Here is a 23604-nt window from a genome sequence, read left to right as displayed (position 1 = left end):
AAAGTAGACATTCTTCCTTGGCGGGTGGCTCGCTCAGCTCCATCCCGACTCCCTCGCGGCCTGCTGCATGCAGGCGGCAGGGCTAGAAACTGACTGCACTTCCGCCCTGCCTCCTCCATGGGCCCACGGCTTCTGCTACCTGGAGGCTGTGGTGCCGAGGCCCCTAATGTGCTCCAGCACCCCTGTGTCCTCAAGAAGAGTTCAGAGCATGCAGTCGCTGAGGACTGCTACGGTAGAGTCTCGGGGCCAACAACAGTCAGGGGGTGGCTACTGCTGCTGCTTTTCTTTTTTTGGCAGTACTCCTGGGGAGGAGCCCAGGGCCTGGGCACATTAGGCAAGTGCGGTACCCCTGCTCCACATCTGCAGCCCTGTTATTTTCCACACCACGTGCAAGCCTGTTGAATCTGCGCCTAGAGAAGGGGACCTGGCCATGTGACAACAGTCAGGGAGCGGGTCCCTGGCAGCCAGGTCCACGTGTCCTTCTGGGCGTCTTCTCCAGACACTTGGCTCGCGGCTGCCCCTCTGTCCTCACAGTCTGAGCAGTGAGTGCCTAATTCCTGGCACGGTGTCCTCTCCTGCCTTGCCAGCCCAGGAGTTTCCAAGATCTTCACAAAGACGGAGGAGCATAACGGGCGAGGAAAAGTGGGCAGCCCAACCTCCTCCTCTTCAACCAGGGCTCACTCATCATGTGGACCAAAAACGGAGGCAAAGAAGTCCCCCGAGAACATGACCCACGAGGACAAGACGGCAGCACCTGCTTCCTCTCCCCAGTTTTCACAGAACAGAATCACCCCTCCTGAGGTCAGCCTGTGCCCTGAGGAGCCCTCGGGGCTGACCCCTGGAGCAGCAGGTGGCACTCTCATCCCTGCCACGTGCTTGGCTCAGAAATGGACACTTGCTAGGAGCCAGAGCTGGGGAAAGTGCTCTTCTTTCTGGGGCTGCAGAGTCTGGGGCAGGGTCCTCCGAGTGGAGAAAGAGACCACAACTCACCCTGGGGGCCTAGTTCCACCCCAGGGCTGTCAGTCACCTGGATCAATAAACTCTCTCCCTCCCCCGACCAAAAGATAGCCCAGTTGGACTTTTGTCCCTTAGAAATAATAATTAACTTCATGGAACATTTATCTTGCCAGCTACAGGCCTAACTGCTTGACATGCGTGGGACTTGATGAATCTGCTCCTCTCCCGAGGTGGGTGTGTCACTTAACATGGCCAAATAATTCTGAAGTCAACTTTGAAAAAAAATAAAAGTGTGCAAAAGAGTGGGGAAGAAAGAGTCCTGAGGGAGGTTGAATCCTCCGGGTACATTTTTAAACTACAGAAACAAATACAGTTTGATACAGGAGCCAAAAGAACAGACCGTGAAATAGAAAAGAGCAGAGAGAGACTCCAGCACGCGTGTTACGTAATATGTGACAGATGCAGGCCGAGGGGACAGTCAGCAAATGACCCCATCACTGCCCTATGCACGGGTGCACCATGGATACACCACAAACGGGTTCTGTGCTTCACCCAGGTGACTTGCAATTTATATCAAAAAACAGGTCACTGGATGGATCCCTATTACGGTCTCTATCAAAATAGACCTGGGATGGATTAGAAAGCTGAGGTCAATAACAAATTTAGGGGCTGGGGTAGTGGCTCAGAGGTAGACTGCTCACCTAACATGCGTGAGGCCCTGGGTTGGACCCTCAGCACCACAAATATAAAATAAAGATATCGTGTCCACCTATAACTAAAAAAAAAAAAAAAAAACCTAACAAATTTAGGCAAATAATTGCCTAAGCATGGAGGGGAAATGTTTTTTCCATATTTAGGTAGACACCATAAAGGCTGAACACTTAACCACACAAAAATGTAGGAGTTCTGTGTCTAACAACTCCAGGTACAAATTTAATAAAAAATAAACCTGAGTCATTTGACAGATTAAGTGCTAATATCTGAAGAATGATTCTTATACATCAAGATAGATATAAAAATTAAAAAGTGAGCAAAGAGCATAGGTAATTCACAGAAGTGATAGGAATGGTCAACAAGCACTTGAAATGTTTAACCTCACTTAATAAATTATGATTACAATACTAACTCAAACCTATAGCCACATACCATTCTTAAGCTACCAAATTAGCAATGATGAAAAATAAAAATTAAACCCTAAAAGCAAGAGTGCTACCAAATTTGAAAATGCTACTCAAAAAAAAAAAAAGTCAATAAAGTGGGCACAGCTCAGGGGTAGAGCACTTGCCTAGCATGTGCAAGGTCCTGGTTTAATCCCCAGAACCAACAAAAACAAAAATCAACAAGCTGGAAGGAGTTAATGCTGTTTCCTCCTGTGGGACATTAGGTTCATCTACATATTTTTGGTCCTCGGTTCCTGGCTCATAGCTTCCCCGCAAAGGCCAGCCATAAAAACTAGCATTTCTCTTCCCCACGGCAGGTCACAGAGGCTCCGCCTTGTACCTGGCCATGAAGAACCCTCTGACCAACCTGCCTGATAACCAGCCCCCCAAGAAAGGGTCCTGCCCCACACATGCAAGGGAGGAATGTGGAGGAACAGCACGGACAGGACTTGCCTGTGTGGACAGGACTTGCCTGTGTCCCTGCCCGTCTGTCACCACGAGGTCCCACCCTTCCCACCCAGCCACATTTCCACACAGCCATCCCTTCTAAAGCCGTGCCTATCAGTGCAATCTCCATAAAGCCCCAAAGGACAGTGTTTGCAGAGCTTCCGGACAGCTGTGCACAGGGAGGGCCACAGGAAGATGCCACCCAGGCACCGGGAGGGTGACTCGCCCCAGCTCCCAGGAGGAAGCGCCCAGGGCTCAGTGCTGGGGACTCTTCCACTCCTCTCCGGCCACTGATTTCTAGGCCACTGATTTCTGGCGTTTGTAACACCCTCTATGGGAAGTTTGTAAGGATTGTGTTCCTGACTTCTGTGAGCCACTGTGGCCCCTGTGCTGAACTTGAGGAGGAGGCATCAGACCCCTGATTTGTAGCCAATCTGCCAAAAATTTCAGAGGCCTGACTTGTAACTAGTAGAATCAGAACTGACCTGGATCAGAGGACACCCCGTTGGTGATGGCTGCTGCTTGCTGGTGAGGAGGAGCCCCCCACCCTCTGAGGTCACAGCCTTCGGTGCCCATCATGGTGGTGTGGGAGTGCAGGAGAAACCGTCATTTCTCCTACCCTCCTCTTGCACTTATGTCTTCTCTACATGTCTGTCATTTAGAAGTTTTGTTTTGTTTTGTTTTTCATCTATTTCTGGGCCCAGGGGATTCAGCCGGCAGTGCCACAGTAAAAGGGATGTGTCACTCGTGGTCAAGATGTTAATTTCATGCAAGGAGATTAAGCATGAAAATAAACATTGAAAACAGAAGCAAGGCGTCTCGGCAGGGGAGAAAAGAGTCACACATAGAGACACAGAAAAGGCTAGAAATAGATCCTGCGAGATCAAGTCAGAATTGGCTGTGTTTTCATGGGATTTATAGTTTTAAATAGGACATAGATAATCAGTTGACAGACTAGACAGCCAACATGAAGCCAACTCTGAGAACTAAACCAGACATGGCAGCACATGCCTGGAATCCCAGCAACTCAGAAGGCTGAGGCAGGAGGCTCACAAGTTCAAGGCCAGCCTCAGCAACTTAGCGAGGCCCTGTGTCAAAATTAAAAAATGAAAATTTCTGGGAATATGGCTCAGTGGGGAGCAACCCTGGATTCAATCCCAGTACCAAAGACTAAGAATAGCAATGTACTATAAGACACCGAGTAGAAGAACAACCCGCCGTCCTGAGGAGACAGGTAAGTGGATGAGCTAGAGTTAAAGCCACCTTCTAGCACAGTGCCAACAGAGAAATGCAGGAGGCGGGCAGGATCAGAAACGCCACTTGGCAACCATCATCACCCCAATCGCCTCGGGTGCGAATCGCCCATGGGTGCTAAAACCAGCAGGCACAAGTTGGGTGAGAAGTGGGATGTTTACTCAGCCTCACCAGCTCTCTCCACAAAGCACTTACTCCCTGATGAGTTAAAAAGTAGAAAATGCTCATTAACTTTCCAGGTCAAAACGTGGCAGATGCCACTTTAACCAAGAGATGTCAACTAACATCCCTAGGACATCTGCTTCCAGAAAAACAGATGACAGACACACTCTTCCCTACTCCTCCCCTTAAACACAATGGAGAAGCTGGACACGCAGTGAACAGGGCCTCCCCATGAAGACCAGAGTGCACATCAGCCAGGATCAGCACTTCAGGTGACAGTATGGCGACTTCTCTGGGGTTTTGTTTTCTTTGGTTCTTGTACCCTGAACTGGGTTCTGGAAGAGCCACCACCTGGAATACATGGGACACAGACATAAAAACAAACAAAGCTTGTTCCCTCTAGCCTCAGGGCCAGAAAAGAGCAGCCTAATGAGACAGAAAACGTTTAATAACCTCTGTTCAGCCATCGCCACAGGTGAAACCGTGGACCCAACCTGCCCCATCCACTGAGGCCCCGTGAGCAGCCCAGACTTGCACCTGGCCAGGCTGTGAGAAGGCCCATGTCCTTCTGGGGTGAGGTCTGAGAGGCTGAGGAGGGGACAGGAGGAAGGTGTCCTGCCCTGCCCATATTTGCGGTAAATAGGGTCACCAGGAGAGTCCGGACTCCCAAGCCAATCTGCAGTAATGAGGGGTCCCTCTTCTCCCCACTGGGCTGGGGTCAGAAGAGGCCCAGGGGAGTCAGGCTTTCCCACCACTCTGCCCACCGCATCAGCAAGGCCAAGAGAGAGGCAGCAGTTACCACCCCCACCCCCAGCCCCAGCCAGGCCAGTCTCAGTGGAGGCCGAGTGTGGAGGCTGTGCTCCCAGCCTTCCCTCACAGTGGTGTCAGAAGCACACAACTGAAACAGGAGGTTTAAGTGAGATCCAGAGTCCCACAACCATACATCCATAGGTCCAGGTTTCACCCCAAATCATTCACCACACCAGGAACAGCAAAGGTCTCAAACCTCAGAATAGATTCCAGCATTGCGATGTCAGAAATGCTGCAATTCTCTGACAAATGCTGTCAAGCAGCCACCATAATGTTTCAGCAGTCAAATATGACCACACTGGAGAGAAAACAAAGTCTCAGCAAAGAAACGCAAGATACGAAGAAGAACCACGTGGAAGTCTAGAAATACAAGGTACCAGAGAGGGGACAGACTGGCAGTGCATTCCTCCTGATGCTGTCAGTGAGAAGAACACTGAATCTCCAATGTCCTCTGAGAGCCTCACAAAAAGGTGTGGCCTTCAGGGACTCTAGTTATGAGGCACACAAGAAGAACCCCAATTAAGGTGCATTCCACAGTACGATGCTGGACTCCTCAAAAGCACCCAGTTATTAAAGCCACGGCCGGCTGAGGAGATGCTCTCGTCTGAAGCCAAAGAGGACCGACAATAGGCCTACACTTCATTCACTCCTGCTGAAGCTCATCCTGGACCCACGAATGGCATTCTGCAGACAACCGGTGAAATGTGAACGAGGGCCTAGAATTGGGCAGTGGTCCTACTGTGATGTCGACTTCCAATCCTGGTTATTATACCGTGGTGTACGGGAAATGTCCTCCACGTTAGGAAACTCACAGAGACGTGTTAAAAGGTAGTGAGTACCACAGTAACAACCAACCCACAAACGACTCAGGGAGACCAACGCGCCCAAGTTGGGAGGATGAAAAGGCAGGTACCATAACCTGTCGAATATTGGAGAAACTGGAAAGGGCAACGTGGGAATTACTTATCTGGTGTTCCCAGCCTGTCAGGTTTGTGTTATTTCAAATAAGCTAAAATAGAGAATTGGTTAAATAAATGATACTAGCTCTGGATAACATAAAAGTGCATAATTAAAATTATTCTGAAGATTTCTATTTACTGACATTGAAATATATCTTCTAGTAAATGAAAAAAGTTACAAAATTATGTATAACATGATCTTTTTTTTAAAAAAAAAAGAAAGTACAGAGAAAAAGAATATACCTGAAATAATGTAAAGCAAGACACTAATATTGGTTACTTTAAGGTATATAATACACATTATATTTATATATGTATGTGCATATATGTATGTTATATATATGTGTATATATATGTGTGTGTGTATGTGTATATATATATATATATATAATTTTTTTTAACTCATGAGCTTCATATCAGTTTTATAATCAGAAAGGACAAAAGTTTTCTCCATTGTGAGGGGCGGAGAGGGTGACACGCTGCGCTGATTCCATGCTAACACCCACATTCTATTCAGAATTCTATACAGAAAGGGTAAACGGGGACAATAGTGACTACCAAAGTGAGGTCACTGGGGTTCCCCAGCTCCTACAAATTTATAAACCGATTTTCCCCGCTTTATGATCGACTCTATGAACTTGGTTTGAGCAAGCCAAAGTCTCTGAAGCCCAGTAACTTCTGACTGCGTTGACAAGATGACCCCTGAACCAACCTGTCAGACCCTGAGAATCCTGCCTCACCCTGTCTGTGGGGCTTGTGTCTACACCAACAATTGTCTTTCAGGCCACGTCCCTTAGTGTCATACCACCTGCACTGATGAGTTGAGAAGTCACACAGAAAAGGGTTCAGATGAGAGGAAGGAAAAAGAGCAAGATCCCCAAACGTGAAGATGCGCATCGTCAATCTCTGGAAAGGGCCTCAGTGGTGACGGTGTAACAGGTGAAGAATCCCTGTATGTGCAGACGCCACACAGGAGGGGCGAGCACTCGGCACCTGGTCATTTCCAAAGGTGACATTCAGTGCGTGGATTTAAAGCCACGCTGCAGGGGACACCTGTGTCCATTAAGCTCATCCTACCAGCGGGAACTCTACTGGAAACCACTCTGCACACTTGGGGCTGAAGGGCCACAGGCTGAGGCCGGCAGGTTCCTGCTTCTCCTTCCCACATACTTTGCTTTGAGATCAGTGACAACATCCACCAGATATAAACGCTGCTTTTCCCTAAAGGGTTGGCCAAGGTGGCACCTAAGGAAGCCAGGACTACTGGTGGAAAGTGACTTGGGGATTCAGTCGATCTGCACTGCCTGACCCCGCTTTCCACCTGGATTAGCAAGGCCTCTGGAAATCACCAGGTCTACCTCCGATGTCAGGAGGGAATGTCAACCACCCTGAGCAAACTTGCATATTTAAGAATCACCTTTACCACAGATTATTATTTAGCTGTCAAACTAGAAGTGGTGCACAGGGTCAGGACGGGTTCAACTAATTTGAGGGTGGATAAAGGTGAGCCACTAGGAGTCCAAGTCGACCAGGAACACAGAGGGAAGGACATCAGAAGGGGGTCCCAATGTGCTCAGGGGCAGAGGCTGGCCTGGCCTCGCCTGGGTGCCATCCCCAGGGCTGCGAAACCAAACAAGCAAACTTCCTGCTCCTCTGGGTGACGCGACCCACAGACAACAAACAGTGACAGGAACTAGGACAAAAGCTTCTCTCATTCACATCATTAAAATATTTGCATTTTATAATATCACATATATAAAAGGTTCAAGTGGCTTTTTAACCGTAATATGAATGACATGAAATGGCTCTTAGGATCAGCCTGTCCGGCCTTGCTGGACACCCATGGTGGAGGTTGATGCAGAGGAGAAAGAGCCAGGCTATACCTTTCTGTAGTCTACGTGACCCTCATGAAGGTGAAGAAACTCCAGAGCTCTGTGTCCTGAAAGAGAGGAACATGCACAGGTTACATTCACCTGCACTCAGAGGTCATTTTCAAGGAAAATGCACTATTTTGCAGTCAAAAACTGTCAGGGAAGCGGAAAATGAGGAGGAAGTTCATACTCAGAATTTATTTAGGCCTAATTGCATTCGTATAGTATTTATATTATTACTATGCACATCGAAGCTGCGTGGTGATTTAGTTTCTGTCTACCTAGCTCGGTGACCTGGGGTCAGTACTTGACCTATGCAGGCCTCAGTTCCCTGCTATGGAAAGTCAAGTCACAAGCACCCACCTCCACAGCTGGTGGAGAGAATCAGAAAGTAAACACTAAGTGACAGGCACAGTGGCCGGATGGGAGGAGCCACAGAAGCAGTCATTATCTTATTTTGCCTCAGAATCGAGGTAAATAAACCCACGTAGGAAATATAATATGTAAAACCGTGGGCTGCACCAACGGTCACCAGATGTGTTTAACACTGGAACACTCTAATGGGGATCTCAGAAGGCCGCCCACGCCACCCACCACCCTGCGAGCCTTCTTAGGACAGGAAGATTGGCATTCCTGTGAGGAGGCACTCAGGCGACACCTTTTTACCATGAAACACATCCACATCCATTTGTTAAATTCATATAACAAAAAAACACAGGCCCTCCTACACTGAAGACATGAATGTAAGAGACAAGTCACAGCCTAGAACACTCCACACAGGAGCCCAGTGGCTCGCAGACCAAAGCTCTGAATGAGGCCAGTTTGGACCAGTCAGTTCACCAAAATGTCACCCTTCTACTCAGGCCCAATGTGAGCAATGAGAAAGTGAACCAAGATACTCATCCGAGTAAGCAAACAGTCATCTTAGTCTCCTTTATATAAAAATTCTCAGAATCGGTATAGATTCTATTTCAGGAGTCGCCCTTAATTATGTTCAGCTTTGTAGCAATAAATAACTTTAGATATCCATCAGGATCTTGTAACTACCGAAGAAAGGCGCCCATCTTATAAATTTTCAAACTCTAAAGATTAAAAAAGTTGAATATTTCCATTTATGTCTGTTCCTCTTTAGCTTACTTGTACAGTTTCAGCAATATCACTGAATTTAGTTGGAAAACACTTAGAAGAATTAATATCTACAACATTAAAGAATTCCAAGAACCTAAAACTGGAAAATCAAATAACCAGCCTGGCATATGCTTGTAATCCCAATGGCTTGGGAGGCTGAGGCAGGAGGATCATATGTTCAAAGCCAACCTCAGCAACTTGGTGAGGTCCTAAGCAACTCAGCGAGACCCTGTCTCTAAATAAAATATAATAAAGGGTTGAGGATGTGATTCAGTGGTTAAGCACACTTGGGTTCCATTCCTGGAACCAAATAAATAAATCAAATAACCCAATTAATAAATGAGCAAATGAATTCAACAGACACTTCTCAAAAGAAATACAAATGGCCAACAAATATATGAAAAAATGTTCAATACCATTAGCAATTAGAGGAATGCATATCAAAACTACACTGAGATTTTCTCTCACTCCAATGAGGACAGCAGTCATCAAGAATACTAAATAATAAATGCTGGAGAGGATGTGGTGCTCAATCACCCTCTGCCAGAAGTGTAAATGAGCACAACCACAGTGGAAATTAGTAGAGGTTCCTCAAAGACTAGGCCTAGAGCCACCGTATGACCTGGCTATCTTATTCCTCGGCATTTATCCTGAAGAATTAAAGTCCTCACACTACAGTGATACACGCACAGCCAAATAGGGAACCAGCCTAGGTGTCCACCAACAGATGAATGGATAAAGAAAATGGTGTCTACACACGGTGGAGTTTTACTCAGCACAAAGGAACATGAAAATTATGGCATTTTCAGGAAATTGGATGGAACTAGGGACCATCACGTTAAGTGAAATAAGTCAAACTCAGAAGGTCAAGGGTCGGTCGTATGTTCTCTCTCATAGATGGAGGCGAAAAAAGGGAAGAGAGGTGGGAGTTCATGAAAACCAGAGGGAGGTCAGGAGAGGAAAGGGACCCAGGGGTGATGGGGGGGAGGTGGACACGTGCTGTGTGCATGGATGAATGCCTACCGACAAATCTCATCCTTATGTACAACCATGAGGCACCAACAAAGTAAGGCAGGAAATAAACCCTCTTGTTGGGGGGCTCAACGGGTCCTAGAGCAGGAAGTGAGAGGTAAGTGCCTTGCTCGGCCACACACACCTGTAGTGCCCTCTTCTCCATTGTCCCTGCTCCCTGTTCAATGCCAAGAGCAGGGCCCTCAACAAGGTAGCTGTGACACTCTCTAGGATCAGTTTCCTCATCTGTAAAACGCAAGAACTGGGCTCCGCGACCTCTAGTACTCCTCAAATTGTAGAATTCTGTGTTTTTTTTTTCCTGTCTGCCATTGCTCAATATCCGGGTCTATTTTTGCACTGGTAAATTTTCAAATTTATAATCTTGTTATTCTTTGTAACTTTTAGAGGTGATAAAACCATAATATGATCTCTATTTAAATGAAACCTAGACCATCAGATACATCTGAAATTAATCTGAAAACTGCTATAGAATGTAATCTTTAATTATACTGTGAATTGACCCACATTTTCCTTATGTTAAAAATATTACAAATACAATCCATACACAATTTTTTTTTTTTTTTTGGTACCGGGATTTGAGGCCACAGGCATGCTGACACCTCCAGCTCTTTATATTTTGAAACAGGGTCTTGGAACAGCTCCACTAAGCTGCTGTGGCTGGCCTCAGGCTGATGATCCATCCTCCTGCCCCGGCCTCTGGTAACACTGGGATTACTGGTGTGCACTATCACACCTGGCCCAAATCTTCTTAAGAGATCTTCAGAGTTTTTGCCAAGAATTTACAGCATGCATGTTATTAAGAAGCCACGCTGGGGGCTGGGGCTCAGCGGTAGAGTGCTCACCTAGGAAGTGCGAGGCCCTGGGTTCGATCCTCAGCACCACATAAATAAATAAAATAAAGATATTGTGTCCAACTACAACTAAACAAATAAATATTTTTTTTAAAAAAGAAACCACATTGCACATTTATTTGTCAATTATACCTCAAAAAAGCTGGAAAAGTAATTTTGTCTTTAAAAAAATCACGTGACCTACCTACACAAACACCTCTGCCTTTGCCTAAAGGTCGGTGACACCAGCCCACTCCTGCCTGGGTTCTGGGCGGTGACACCAGAGATTGCTCAGATTCCCAGGTCCCCAAGACCTCCTTAAGGCACTTGACAGGGTCCTACTCCCATGGCTCTGGGTGGCCTTTTACATACACTTGGAAATGCCAGTCTTTAGAAATGTAAAACAAAATGAATTCCTCACTCCTCCCTACACCCACTTCCTCCTCCCATCCCGCCAGCCCCGCAGCCTCACAGTAGGAAGCCCCCATTTCCCCACCCAGAGCCGGCGCCCCTGCCAGGGGCCTTGACCTTCTGAGTTTGACTTAACAGCCGGTCTCCAGTTCCACCCATTTTCCTGCCAATGCCATAATTTCATTTTTCTCCTCACCTTCCCGCCTCCACTAGCCTCCGCCCGAGGCCCCAGCCACTGCACGCCCCTCTCCCCTCTCCCCTCTCCCCTCTCCCCAGGCTCAGGCTGCCCAGCACTGCAGGAGGCGTCGTGTCTCCGCAGGACAGCTGTGTCCATCTCACTCTTCACCTGTCCAGACACACGGCCTGTCCTCCCAAGAACCTGGCAGGTCCCAGCACTTACCTATCTCCACGTGGGTTGACAGGCCACACGAAGAAGCTGTCGGGCAGAGGAAGGCCAGCACGGCCAGCAGGCCAGACCACAGCCGGCCGGGGGACATGCTGCCGCTGCTCCGGGCCCCTGGGCTCACAGGAAGCTCCTCGCTGCCGCAGCAGGCACGGAGCCAGCGCTTCCCTGAGCAGCTGGTCACTGACATGGAAACCGAGCGCCTTTCAAAATATTGTTTTCCAATGAAGTCAGCTGCTCGGCCACTGCTCAGCCTCAGCAGAACAGCAAACCCACTGTCGGCCTGGGAGGGGAGAAAGGGAGCCAGTGAAACCCAAAAGCTTCCAACTGGGGGCCCCGCATCCTCCACCCAGCGGGCCCTGCACTTCATTTTAACTGACGATGGCGTGGAGACCAAGCAAAGTTGTCTCCAAACAGTTCTGGCTTCCTAAAAACAGACTCACCAACAGACAGCCTCACGTCCCGCAGGCGACTCGCACATCCTCTGTGCACATTTATCAGGCAGCCCTGCCTCTGGGGGGAGGGCTGGGGGAGGGCTGGGAAAGCCTTTATGGTGATCAGCTGGAACCGGCTTCTCCTCAGTATTTGGCAACAGATATTGACACTTGTGTGGGATTACACAAGTGCAGCCACTCCTGGCTCCTTCCTCTGGCTCCTAGGGCTTACAGGGCCGGTCAGATTCCTGCATCCACTCAAAGATGCTGGTTCCACTTGGGAGTCAGAGGGGAGATGGGTAGAGGAGGGCCAAGAAACCAGGGTCTGGAAAATGCTAGGCTCAGAGTCTATCTGCCCTGGAGTAGAAGATCTATGGCACTTAGTCCAGGAGGGAAATTTAGGTCAAACTTTTCATGGGAATCTTAAAGGTCAAGTTATGCAGAGCATGTGTTAAAAGCAGGAGAGAAGCTTCTAGAAAGAGTGGGAGGGAATGGTATTCACTCTCCTCACTTCGGGCTCGCCAGTCAAGAGCTGCATGAGCCCCAGGTGGGACTGGTTTGCCAATAGCTGCTGTGCAACCTCAGCCAGGTGAAAAGGCCCCGGGAAGAGAGCACCGTACCCTGGGGAGAGGGGCTTAGGACACTGTTTATAGCGACTTCTAGGCCACAAACCAACGGTGTTGTCTTACTAAGAGTGTTTTGTAAACCTAAGCCAACGATGTTTTTTTTTAATGAGAAACTTCACAGTGAAAAACCAGCCTCTACCTCAGAGCAAAGCCTGTCCAAGGAAGGGACATCACCTTTGTCCTTGGAAAGACCCACAGAGCACTCCTAGGCACATTCCCACCAGCTAAGTGGTTGATCTACAAATAACAGGAGAGATCTGCTGTGCCAGGTGTCCCTGACTCAGTCAGGCTAGGTGGGGATCCATAGCAACCCCCTAGCAGCCACCAATCAGCATGAGACAGGGAAATACCTGGGATGCCAGATGACCCTCCCAGTAGTTTATGGTGGTTGATTACATGTTGGGAAACCATGTAGTTCAGCACGTACACACCTCTTGGTTTAAACCAATCAGTTCAAAGGAATCCCCCTCTTGTACTGACCAATCACCCCTACCCAACTTGTTCCCGCCAGTGAGTGTGCTAATCATGTTTTAGAGTTGTTATTTGATTTTCCCGCGGTGTGTGATGATTTGCTAAGAGATGCTATGATGTATGTGGGGGTCCCTGCCTTCTCCAAAGAATGTATAAAACTGCTGCAAACCCTGGGCTCGGGGCCTCTCAGCGTCACCAGTTGCTATATGCAGGGAGGACCCAGCTAGCTCGTAATAAACACCTCTTTGCTGTTTACATCGATCTTGGTCTCTGGTGGTCTTTTGGGGGTTCCGAATTCGAGCATAACATATGGGGGCTCATCCAGGATCCCCCTAATAAGCCTACCCAGACACCCTGATCGCGAGGTGATGAAAACCCGGCCGGTAAGTAAAGACATTGCCGATCTGTAAGATTCTGTACTCTGGTTGCCTGCAGGTTCTGGTTCTGTGTTGTGTGGTCGGCAAAAGGTCCAGGTGGACGCACCGAAGGGCAGCCGACAGGGTTTGTGGGAGACATCCCCAGCCTCTTTCTGGGTTCTGAGTGGATTGCCTATGGTATTTGGTAAAGTATTTTGTAGCTGACGGATCTGTGGTCCGCCTGTGCCTTTAGTTTCTGGGTAGCAATCCACGATGCGCTGCGAATTTTGTGTTATGTGTGTTTGTTTCTATTGTCCTGTCTCCACCCCAACACCCTGCCAAGAGAACTAATCTCCCAATCTGGGGTTGTCAGACCCAATCTGAAGGGGATGCTCCCTCAATCCCTTTGTCTGAAGGGAAGGCCCCAGTTGGCTTGGGGCCAGCACCCACTTTCGTTTTTTTGACAATCTGAAAAGGGAATCTGTGTCTTTTTGTCTGTGTCTCTGTTGAGTGTGATGGCATCGTTTTACTTTGGACAGATGCAGTGTCCCAAGTTCCAATCTGCCTTAGATGTGTGGAGGGAACTTTAGCTAAATTTTAGCCTAAGAATGTCCCTAGTATGCTTCTCCTGCAAGGGACCAAAAGTCAATAGAACTGCCAGCTTTTCTGTTCTCAACTTTTACATCCCTTTTAGCTGTGTTTTAAAGAACTTTGATAAACTTTACTCCCCTTTGTTAAGCGAGATTAGGGAAGCAATGTTTTTCTTTCTTCCCGTAGTTGGCTTGAGTGCACCCACTGCAGAGGGAAATGCCTGCTGGGGATCTAAGAACTTTGATACCTCACTTTTTCTTTTTCTCAAAACCCTGTCCTCATTATTAAATTGGCATTAATTGGCTTCGAGGAGAGGAACTGAACTTTCAGTCACAAATTTTGGCACCCCAGAGGGGACTTTAGAGGAGCCTCCCCTCTGCTTTCTTGGGGAGCCTAGTACTCTGAACAACTGCATGCCGAGGATGTAAGATGAACTTTTTGGGAGCTGACTACTGAAAAGTTAGGAGATATGGAGAGTGCCTGGTGCCTGGGGTCGGACCAAACCAGAGGAACTAATCCTGAAAGTAAAAGGAGGGACTGAGGGACCTCCAGCAGCTGCCAAAACCATTTTGCTTTGGGGAACTCCGTCTTCCTTCCCTGTACTGTAAGGATTACTCCATCTCTGTCTACTTAAAAAGAAGGGGACACTGAATGCAGTAAGTCGCCACACCGAGACCCTTGATTTTACACTTCTGGTTGCCCCGTGTGAGAACATCTGGTCCACTCATGGGGAAATCTATGGTGCCACTGATGTAGGAGCCATAATGGGAGTTAGAAACCTGGGGAGATTTTTCTGTTATCTGGTCTGTTTTAAAGGTTATTATAGATTGTTTCTTGGGGAAGATCTTGGCTGAATGTGTATCTAAAAGATGATTTTTTTATTGTAACAATCTGGCATCTGAATGGGTTTTTGAAGCATTGCATAATCTTGCCGTTAAAAGTTAGGTTTAGGTAATTGTTTAGTTTATGATTTCAGATAGTTCATGCTGTTGTAGGGACAAATAAGTCAAGGCACCAAAGACAGCAGGAAACAGTTTTATTTGGCTGCAGCCAGGTTCAGAGGGTACAGCCTTTGCTGTAATCAATCAATCCCCTGAACCCCGAGTTCAGGGAGTTTCAGAGTTTTATACCCAGCATGTAAGGGGAGGGGCTCAGAAGTTCACAGTCTGCAGAAGTTCACATAAAAGCAGCTTTTTCTTTCACTGTTGTGGGCAAGTTAACCCTTCAAGGACCACACCTGAGAAGGGGGGAGCTTCTTCTCCCCTTTCTTTCCTCCCCCTGCCAGCTGTTACCATGGAGCCCAATTAGTAACTTATCTTAAAAATGTAGACATCTCTGTGAAGCCCAGCTCAAGGCCAGAGGCCTTGTTTGCACATTTCTTCAAAGTACTATACTGGATATGTTTGTGAAAAACTAGTAAGGGGGTATCCAGCACCTGGAGTGCTGGTATCTTCTCGGCCAGTGGCCAAGTAAACAGGGTGACATGAAAATAGGAAGTTTATCTATAATGGACTCTTTTGCTGACAGTCCTAAAATCAGCCATGGTGAAGAGGGCTTTTCTGTGGAGAAAGGGGGTGCCACTTCAAAGCTAGAGAACTTAAATATTTAGGATGGAAAATTAAAAGAACTCTACTTCCAAGTTGGCAAGTAACTCCCAATCATTTAGTTTTATTTTTTCATCAATTTTTGAACTGGGTAGCCTGGGAAGATTTCACTAGGTGTACCAGTGCATTAATTTGGGCAAGGATAGTAAATTATGATATGGTATCTGTTCCCCTCAGTGTGTAGGATTTAGGAAAGGAAAGTGTTGAATTGGGACGTTGGTCTGGCTTATTGAAATACATTGAATAGCAACAGTCTTGGGAATTTTTAAAGCTTAATTTTGGATATACATGGTAGTGTGTGGTTCTCATTTGGAATTTTTTTCAGGTGATTTAATGTAACTTACTACTAACTTCAGAACAAAGGAAGTGGCTTAATGATCCTGAAGGAATTTCTTCTGATGGTAGCTTTTATATTATCAAGTAAGATCCTATTTTCAGTTTTGGGTGAGCAGGTTTTTCTAGTGTAGGAAGATGTAAAGGTATGAAATTTTGTGAATTGTATCTTAAACTTGTATCATAATTTTCAACCTCCAAACCTGAAAATTGTGACTTATGGTTAAAATGCCTTAGGCATGAGGCTTCTCCTCAGAATTCCAGTATTTCCTGCTCCTTCCAGACCTCAGGCAGGATTTGAGTTGAAATGCAATAGAAGAAGCCTGTGAGCTTAGAAGGAGACAGATCTGAGGCCCAAGGGGGAAAAAAAAAAAAAAGTAAAGGTGTCTTTTACCTGAACTCAAACTAGATTAAACCAAAGAGTAAATTATATTGTATTTACTAATTACTGGCCAGTCATTTTTTCTAGGACTCTTGCTTTTTCTTAGATTCTGTATTTTTTTTGAGCTCATGATTTTGATCCTACAGACCTAAGTTAATGTTTTTCTGATCAGTTCTATTCTTGATCAACTGTGGAGTTTTTTTAAACATTGCAATAGAGATTTCAGCTGAGAAAAGCTACAAGGCCTTTACTATTGTGTATGTGTGCACACTTGTGTTATGTGTTGTGTGTCTGTATGTGCATATGTCCATATATCATGCAATTATATGACAATTGGCAGATATATGAGGAGCCTCATGAAATTAAAAAAAATGGATCCAAATATCTTTGATTCACATGATTTAAATGGTTCAATTTAAATTGGGTAAACAGATAAAAGTAAAGATGTCTTTAAAATTAAGCTTATAAGTTTTTCCTAGATGATAATAAAAAACTAATAAAATGTTGATGTCTATGAAATAATCTGCCTAAATTCAGAAATTTACAAGGATTGTTTCAAAATGTGAACAGAAAAGGAGGTTAACAGATGGAAAAGAGAAACTAGAAGGTTCAAGGTATGGATTTAATAGAGGGAAAATGTGTTTCTGGATAAGAGAGTCTATGTGATTAATAAGAGGGTTTTAGTAAGTGATAAAGAAGGTCTGTGTAAGTTGGTTATATATGTAAGTTTTTTGAGCAAGTAATCTTAAAGAAATTAAACAGCTGGTTGAACAAGAACTGTTGTTTTAGAGAATTGTGCTATGTTATTTCTTAAAAACTAAATTTGGTTAATATAAAAACATCAAGGTAATTGTGGTGCTATTAATGTGTTCATATCTTCCAGGTATACACAAGTCTGTAAGGTAGAAGCTTTAAAAGAACATTGTATCAAGCTGGTGTTCTAAAGTTGTATGGTAATTTTAGGCTTAAAAGAAAAACACGTTGGAGATTTATTTATATCATTTGTGTTCTATAACTGGACTTGCTATCAATAAGATATGTAAAGTTCTATGTTACTTTTTACACTAAGATACAATTTAAATGTATTTTTAAGTTAATGAGAGCCTAATGTGTGTGAAGATTGATATTGTAAAACACAAAAGTACTTTGCTACTCTTCTACAAAAGGTTAAAAGCTTTCAGCCTTTCTTTAATTCATGTTTTAGGTATGATATTATATTGTGTTAGCTAATATTCATGTGAAATTGAGCAACAATTTATGTAAGCTTTGTAAAATGATGTCTAAAAAGCAAAGATCAGCTTCAGAACTACAGTACTTAAGATTTATGAAGAACCCCGCCTTACCTGAGATAAGGCTCTGTGTCCCATCTCACAACATGTAAAAATGACTACGAAATAAGTAGGCCAGATTTCAGTACATTTAAAGTTGTGTCCAAAAGTTGGTTTTTGACAAGATTACTAGGATCTCAAACAGGGGATTATAATGTATAACTCTGCCAAAATTCAAGGTAGCTATTACATGAACTAAATATGTTTTTACTCTTGTTAATTTTATTTTGTAGTTTTCTTATAAATGGTCTAAAGATTGCCTGTTAATGTTTTGCAGAGGTACTGATTTAAGATAATGAGTTATCACCTACAGGATAAAGAGATAAACATCAAAGCCCAGAACTCTTAATATAAGGCTATTGAAATTTATTTGCTGGATGTTTAAGATTAAGTTTTAAAATTAAAGTTAAATTAAAAGGGCTAAGAAAACCAATATTTGGCTCTTTCCCTCTGAGTCAGTCTGAATCCAGGGAACAGGGGACTTCTCTAAAGAGCTTTGCAACTCTGGGTCACATAACCTCCCAATCAGGGAGATTAATGAGACCACTGGAGAACAGAAATACAATCAGTGCATTTGCTATGAAGAGGAGGGTCATCAGAGAAGGGAAACATCCCTGATGCTTCCAAGGGAAGCCACGTGATCAAGCAATGCCTGGACCCATCCTAGCACAAATGGCACTGGCAGAACTGAGAAGCTGCTGTAAAGTTCCCCCAGGACTCCCAGGGAAACTCAGCTGACAGTTAACAATAGATAGAAACAAAAGTCAGTTTGACTGCTTCATCTTAAACACCTAGCAAAGACGGTTAAAGCCAAAACACAGCTATTCCTGGGCATTTTAAATAATAATAATAGTTAAATGTAACTTCCAAGAATAAGTAAACTGGGGCCTACAAAAGAGATTCTTAGGCAGGAATGCCTGATAACTATCAAAAGGAACTGCCAGAGTAGTTTTTAGTTTAAGGCCTACAGATATTCCTAACCTACACAGGTAGGCTTGGTGTTTGCTAGTATGATTATCCAGCCCTAAGTAACAGAATTAAAGGTTTCTCTATTAGACACAGAGGTCATACTAGTAAAAGGATTTTGCAAGATCAGATGACAATAAATTATTAAACTGTATCTTAAGGGGAAGGACATCTGTAACCCTAAAAGTTAAATGTTATGTTTACAGTCCTGATAACTGGGGATGTTAAAGCCTGGAGGAAACTTCTGTACAGTGACATGTTCCAGCTGCTACAACACTTACTCAGTACTCATGGTTTTTGTTTCTCTCATAGAAGCACTCATCCCCAGATGACAACCTGTTTTTCCCCAACCAGACCTCAAATGGAACTGACTTCTAAAAGGGAACTCACGTCCCCCACATCGTCCCCCATGTCTTCGAGCCCCCTTTTCAGCTCTGAAGCAGCCAGAACGAGCCGTCACCCCTTCTCCTTACAGCAATAAAGAGTTCCTAAAATTAGGGGGAATGAAGCCAGAAATAGATAGGCAGTGTAGATAGGTAAAGCGAGTCAGGTTGGATCTAGGAGGCCAATTTTGAGTGAGTCTGGGAAGTTGAAGACGGTCCCCTGAGGGTTACTATTTACCAAGATACAGAGCCAGCCCAAATAGGCCCCCAACAGAGGGAACCATGATTGGTTCCCAAGTTTCCAGACAAAGGGGGGAATGAAAACCAGCCTCTACCTCAGAGCAAAGCCTGTCCAAGGAAGGGACATCACCTTTGTCCTTGGAAAGACCCACAGAGCACTCCTAGGCACATACCCACCTGCTAAGTGGTTTATCTACAAATAACAGGAGAGATCTGCTGCACCAGGTGTCCCTGACTCAGTCAGGCTAGGTGGGGACCCATAGCAACCCCCTAGCAGCCACCAATCAGCATGAGACAGGGAAATACCTGGGATGCCAGATGACCCTCCCAGTAGTTTATGGTGTTGGGAAACCATGTAGTTCAGCATGTACACCCCTTTTGGCTTAAACCAATCAGTTCAAAGGAATCCCCCTCTTGTACTGACCAATCACCCCTACCCAACTAGTTCCCCCCAGTGAATGTGCTAATCATGTTTTAGAGTTGTGATTTGATTTTCCCGCGGTGTGTGATGATTTGCTAAGAGATGCTATGATGTATGTGGGGGTCCCTGCCTTCCCCAAAGAATGTATAAAACTGCTGCAAACCCTGGGCTCGGGGCCTCTCAGCGTCACCAGTTGCTGTGCCCACGGAGGACCGAGCTAGCTCGCAATAAGTACCTCTTTGCTGTTTACATCGATCTTGGTCTCTGGTGGTCTTTTGGGGGTCCCGAATTCGAGCATAACAACAGACAAATATAATTTCTAGCACTCTGCAAAATAACTGGCTTCCTGAACTGACACAGGTGTGCTGGGACAATCAGCTGGAGCTGAGAAGCCAGCTGGTGTCCCCCCCCACCCCGCCCCCATCCACAGGCTGTGTTTGGATTCCAGACCCTACCACAGAAGCCTTGGAGCCCCCCAACACACACACACACACACACACACACACACACACGTTCCCCACCTCCTGCAGCCTATGGGACTTTGGTAAGCTCAGCATCCAGTGGAGGCCAATCATGGTAACAGTGGGTGGCTGCGGAGAGCAGCGGGGAAGGAAGTGATCTGCCCAGGCAGCAAATCTAAGCAGAGGAGACGGAGCCATCCTGAAGGCACCAGAGCAGAAACCAAAGAGATGCTGATCCCAAGCTTCCCATTACACACCATATGGATTTTAGGAATGACTTTATTAATAGGAGCACTGAAACGGGAGGGGTCACTTGCTCAGGGCAGCACCACGGCTGGCTGGGAGCGTGGGTGCTCCAGCCAGGAAGGCGCCCCACCACTGAGCCAACCAGCCCTTTTATTAGTTTTTACTTTTTGAGAGAGGGTCTCTAATTACCCAGGCTGGCCTCCTCTTGCCTCAGCCTCCCCAGTAGCTGGGATCCCAGGTGTGTGCCACTGCACCTGGCTGGGAAATGGGCCCTAAGTGTCAATGGTGCTTGAGTCTTTATGAAGTTTGCATTCTTTTGTAGAAAACATCAAAGCTATAATGTTAAGAGAAAGTTAAAACATAACTTGTAGAATTAAGGAAACTATATGACAAATGACAAGTATGTGTGACAAGGACAAGAACATAAGAAATATTTGTCTTCCTACTCCACATCCCGCCCCCTGCTTTTGTTGTTGTGGTGGTTATTTTGTTTGGTACTGAGGGACTAGGGACTGAACCCAAGGAGCACTTTATCATGGAAACACAACCCTTTTCATTTATTTATTTATTTATTTTGGACGGGGGTGGGGTGCCCTACCTCCGAGCTACTTTTTATTTTTTATTTTGAGATGGGGTCTAAGTTGCCCTGCACCTGGCTAAGTTGCTGAGGCTGGTCTTAAACTTGTAATCCTCCTGCCTCAGCCTCCTAAACAGCTGGGATTACAGAGCATGCACCACCTCATTGGTCTCTAAATTTTTTAAATACATAAATTTAATTTCTATATAAGCTCTCGGATCATAAACTTTGTGATGCCAAATTTTACATATAATTAACCAAATATGTATGCTTGAGTGTGTGTGTGTGTGTGTGTGTGTGTGTGTGTGAATACTGAGGAGTAGGTAGTGGACATGGGTTTCATCTGGATCCCACTTTGCTACCTTCTTTCTCTCTGGGTGTCCTGTGCAAGTTAGCAACACTCTCTAAGCCTCCATTCCCTCATCTTCCATGGAGGTAAAGTAGGACCGCTCGTGGGTTGTGGTGAAGATCCCATGAGTAAATGTGTGTCCAGTGGTTGGAATGGAGCCTGAAACATCTCCCTTATGGATTCTGTTGTTGCTGTGTGCAGGGCTGGGAATGGAACCCGGGCCTCATGCTTGCTGGGCAAGTGTTTTATCACTGAGCTACACCCCAACCCATCTCTTGAACTTTTTTTAAATCAAGAAAAAAGTATTTCACAGGTAGATATTCAGCATAATATTTTTATAACAATTTAGATATGATCATAATGTAAAATTGGGTTGATTTTGAAGGAGCCAGGTGCCGTGGCTTGGGAGGCTAACACAGGAGGATCACGAGTTCAAAGCCAGCCTCAGCAAAAAGTGAGGTGCTAAACAATTCAGTGAGACCCTGTCTCTAAGTAAAATACAAAAAATAGGGCTGGGGATGTGGCTCTGTGGTTGAGTGCCCCTGCGTTCAATCCCTGGTTTCCCCCGCTCCCTGAAATTTTTTTTTAAGTGGTGGATCTTCTTATGCACATAAATGAGACACAATTTTAATGTCCAGAAACCTTTGAGACAAGCAGACAATTGCAGCTCACTTCTACACTAGTCTAATAAGCAGCTGTCCTCACAGGGCCGGGAAGCACACCAGGAAGAGGCTGGTAAAGGCAGGCAGGAGGAATGGTGGTGCCCAGCTCAAGGGCAGGCTAAGAGAGAAGAAGGATGTATAATGTCCCTGTCGTCCAGTGACCTTGTGCTGTTGACCCTGGCAATCACACTCAGCCAGGCGCTAGGGGCACCAGGGCTCCTAGTAATAAGCCAGGAGGAAACTGCCCCTCACTCTGAACGGGGCTTGTAGAGGGCAGCCAACAGTAGGGGATCAGGGGAGGGTCACACTGTGAGTCTCCCAGGGGGTGGGCACTGTGGCCTTTGTGGGTCCCTTCCTTCATAAATAAATAGAAAAAATATATGTTTTATTGGTATAAAGATTAATGTACTAATATTCCACCCAAGTTCATTTATCTCCTTCAGATTTTAAAGTGAATTAAACATTCGGTATGCCTCAAGAATATTATGGGCACAAGGTGTCATACCTACTGTGCCTAGTGGTAAAGGCAGTGGGGAAGGGGAAGCTCCTTAGAAACAGAGCCTTAACAAGATCCGCAGAGCCAGGGGAGGTGACGCACTCCTGTAATCCCAGCGACTCGGGAGGCTGCAGCAGGATGGCAGGAGGTCAGCCTGAGCAATTTAGACCCTGTCTCAAAATAAGATTTTAAAAAGGGCTGGAGATGTAACTCTGTGACAGAATGCCCCTGGCTTCAATCCCCAGTACCCAAACAAAACAAAAATAAAACCCAAGATGTGCTGCAATTGTATACAATGAATCAAAATGCATTCTGCTGTCATATATACTTAATTAAAATAAATAAATTAATTAATTAATTAAAATAAAATCCATAAAACAAACAAGCAGACTAATTTTGAATGGGAGACTCACAACTGACCAATGGACTTCCTCTGGGCTTCAGTTGACTTGAGGCCCGAAAGTGAATGATTTCCCCAGGGGAAACTGACTGTCCCCTAGTGCGCCCTCTGCAGGCAGAACCTGTGAACTACCAGCTCCCCAGACCCGAAAGAGCTGCTGGAGGTATTCCTACTAGGGCTACCACTCCCCAATTCCTTCAATGAAATGCAGAGAAATGGTGAACGCACACGCCAACGATTTCATTAGGCGGTTATAATTTCTTCCAGATGTGCCTGGCACGAAACTGAGTGGCTCTGATGCAGCACAAAGTCAATAGTCAAAGTACTGTCTCGCATTTTGCAAACAAGAATACAATATCCTAGAAATAGGTGAAGAGTTCGAACGCTTTGGAAAAGCCAGCAACACACCGGCAACTCAGTAGTAGTGAGCATGGGAGACATGATGACCCTAGCGACCTTAAAATCAATGCACAGAGTCGGGCTTCAACTGTACTCACCTATTCTGAGTATAGACTTGTATTTTCACTTTTATCCTCATTAAGGTTTAAGCCTTCTTGCTGCTTCTGAGTCTTAGGTCCAAGTCTAATTTCTGAAAGGAGGAAGACTGCTGTCTAAAGATGACTAATATACTCAATCCTTACAACCTTAATGGATTCCCTTTTTAAAATTATTTATGTATTTATTTGGTACTGGGGACTGAACCCAGGGGCATTTCACCACTGAGATACATCTCCAACCCTTTTTATTTTTTATTTTGAGACAGGGTCTCATGAAATTGCTGAGGCTGGCCTTTAATTTGTAACCCTCCTGCTTCAGCCTCTTGAGTCACTGGGATTACCAGTGTGCTCCATTGG

At 45.6% G+C, this 23604-nt stretch overlaps 1 protein-coding gene across 1 annotated transcript in view; it reads right to left on the bottom strand.

The window, feature by feature from the left end:
- The window catches only part of Gpld1 (glycosylphosphatidylinositol specific phospholipase D1), a 45278-nt gene extending 33556 nt beyond the window's left edge, over positions 1–11722 (bottom strand). Inside the window, exons 1-2 of the mRNA XM_046452527.2 lie at positions 11422–11722; positions 7633–7688 (exon numbers count right to left, since the gene is read on the bottom strand). Coding sequence (XP_046308483.1) covers positions 7633–7688; positions 11422–11614 — 249 coding nt within the window. The 5' untranslated portion in view covers positions 11615–11722. The remainder of the gene's footprint in view (positions 1–7632; positions 7689–11421) is intronic.
- Between the last annotated feature and the right edge of the window lie 11882 nt (positions 11723–23604).

The sequence above is a fragment of the Marmota monax genome, unplaced genomic scaffold, assembly GCF_021218885.2.
Source record: "Marmota monax isolate L192 unplaced genomic scaffold, Marmota_monax_Labrador192_F-V1.1 WCK01_AAM20220418_F8-fsc00141, whole genome shotgun sequence".
Lineage (NCBI taxonomy): Eukaryota > Metazoa > Chordata > Mammalia > Rodentia > Sciuridae > Marmota > Marmota monax.
Note: the sequence above shows the minus strand (reverse complement) of the source record. Positions and strands in the feature narration are given on the sequence as shown.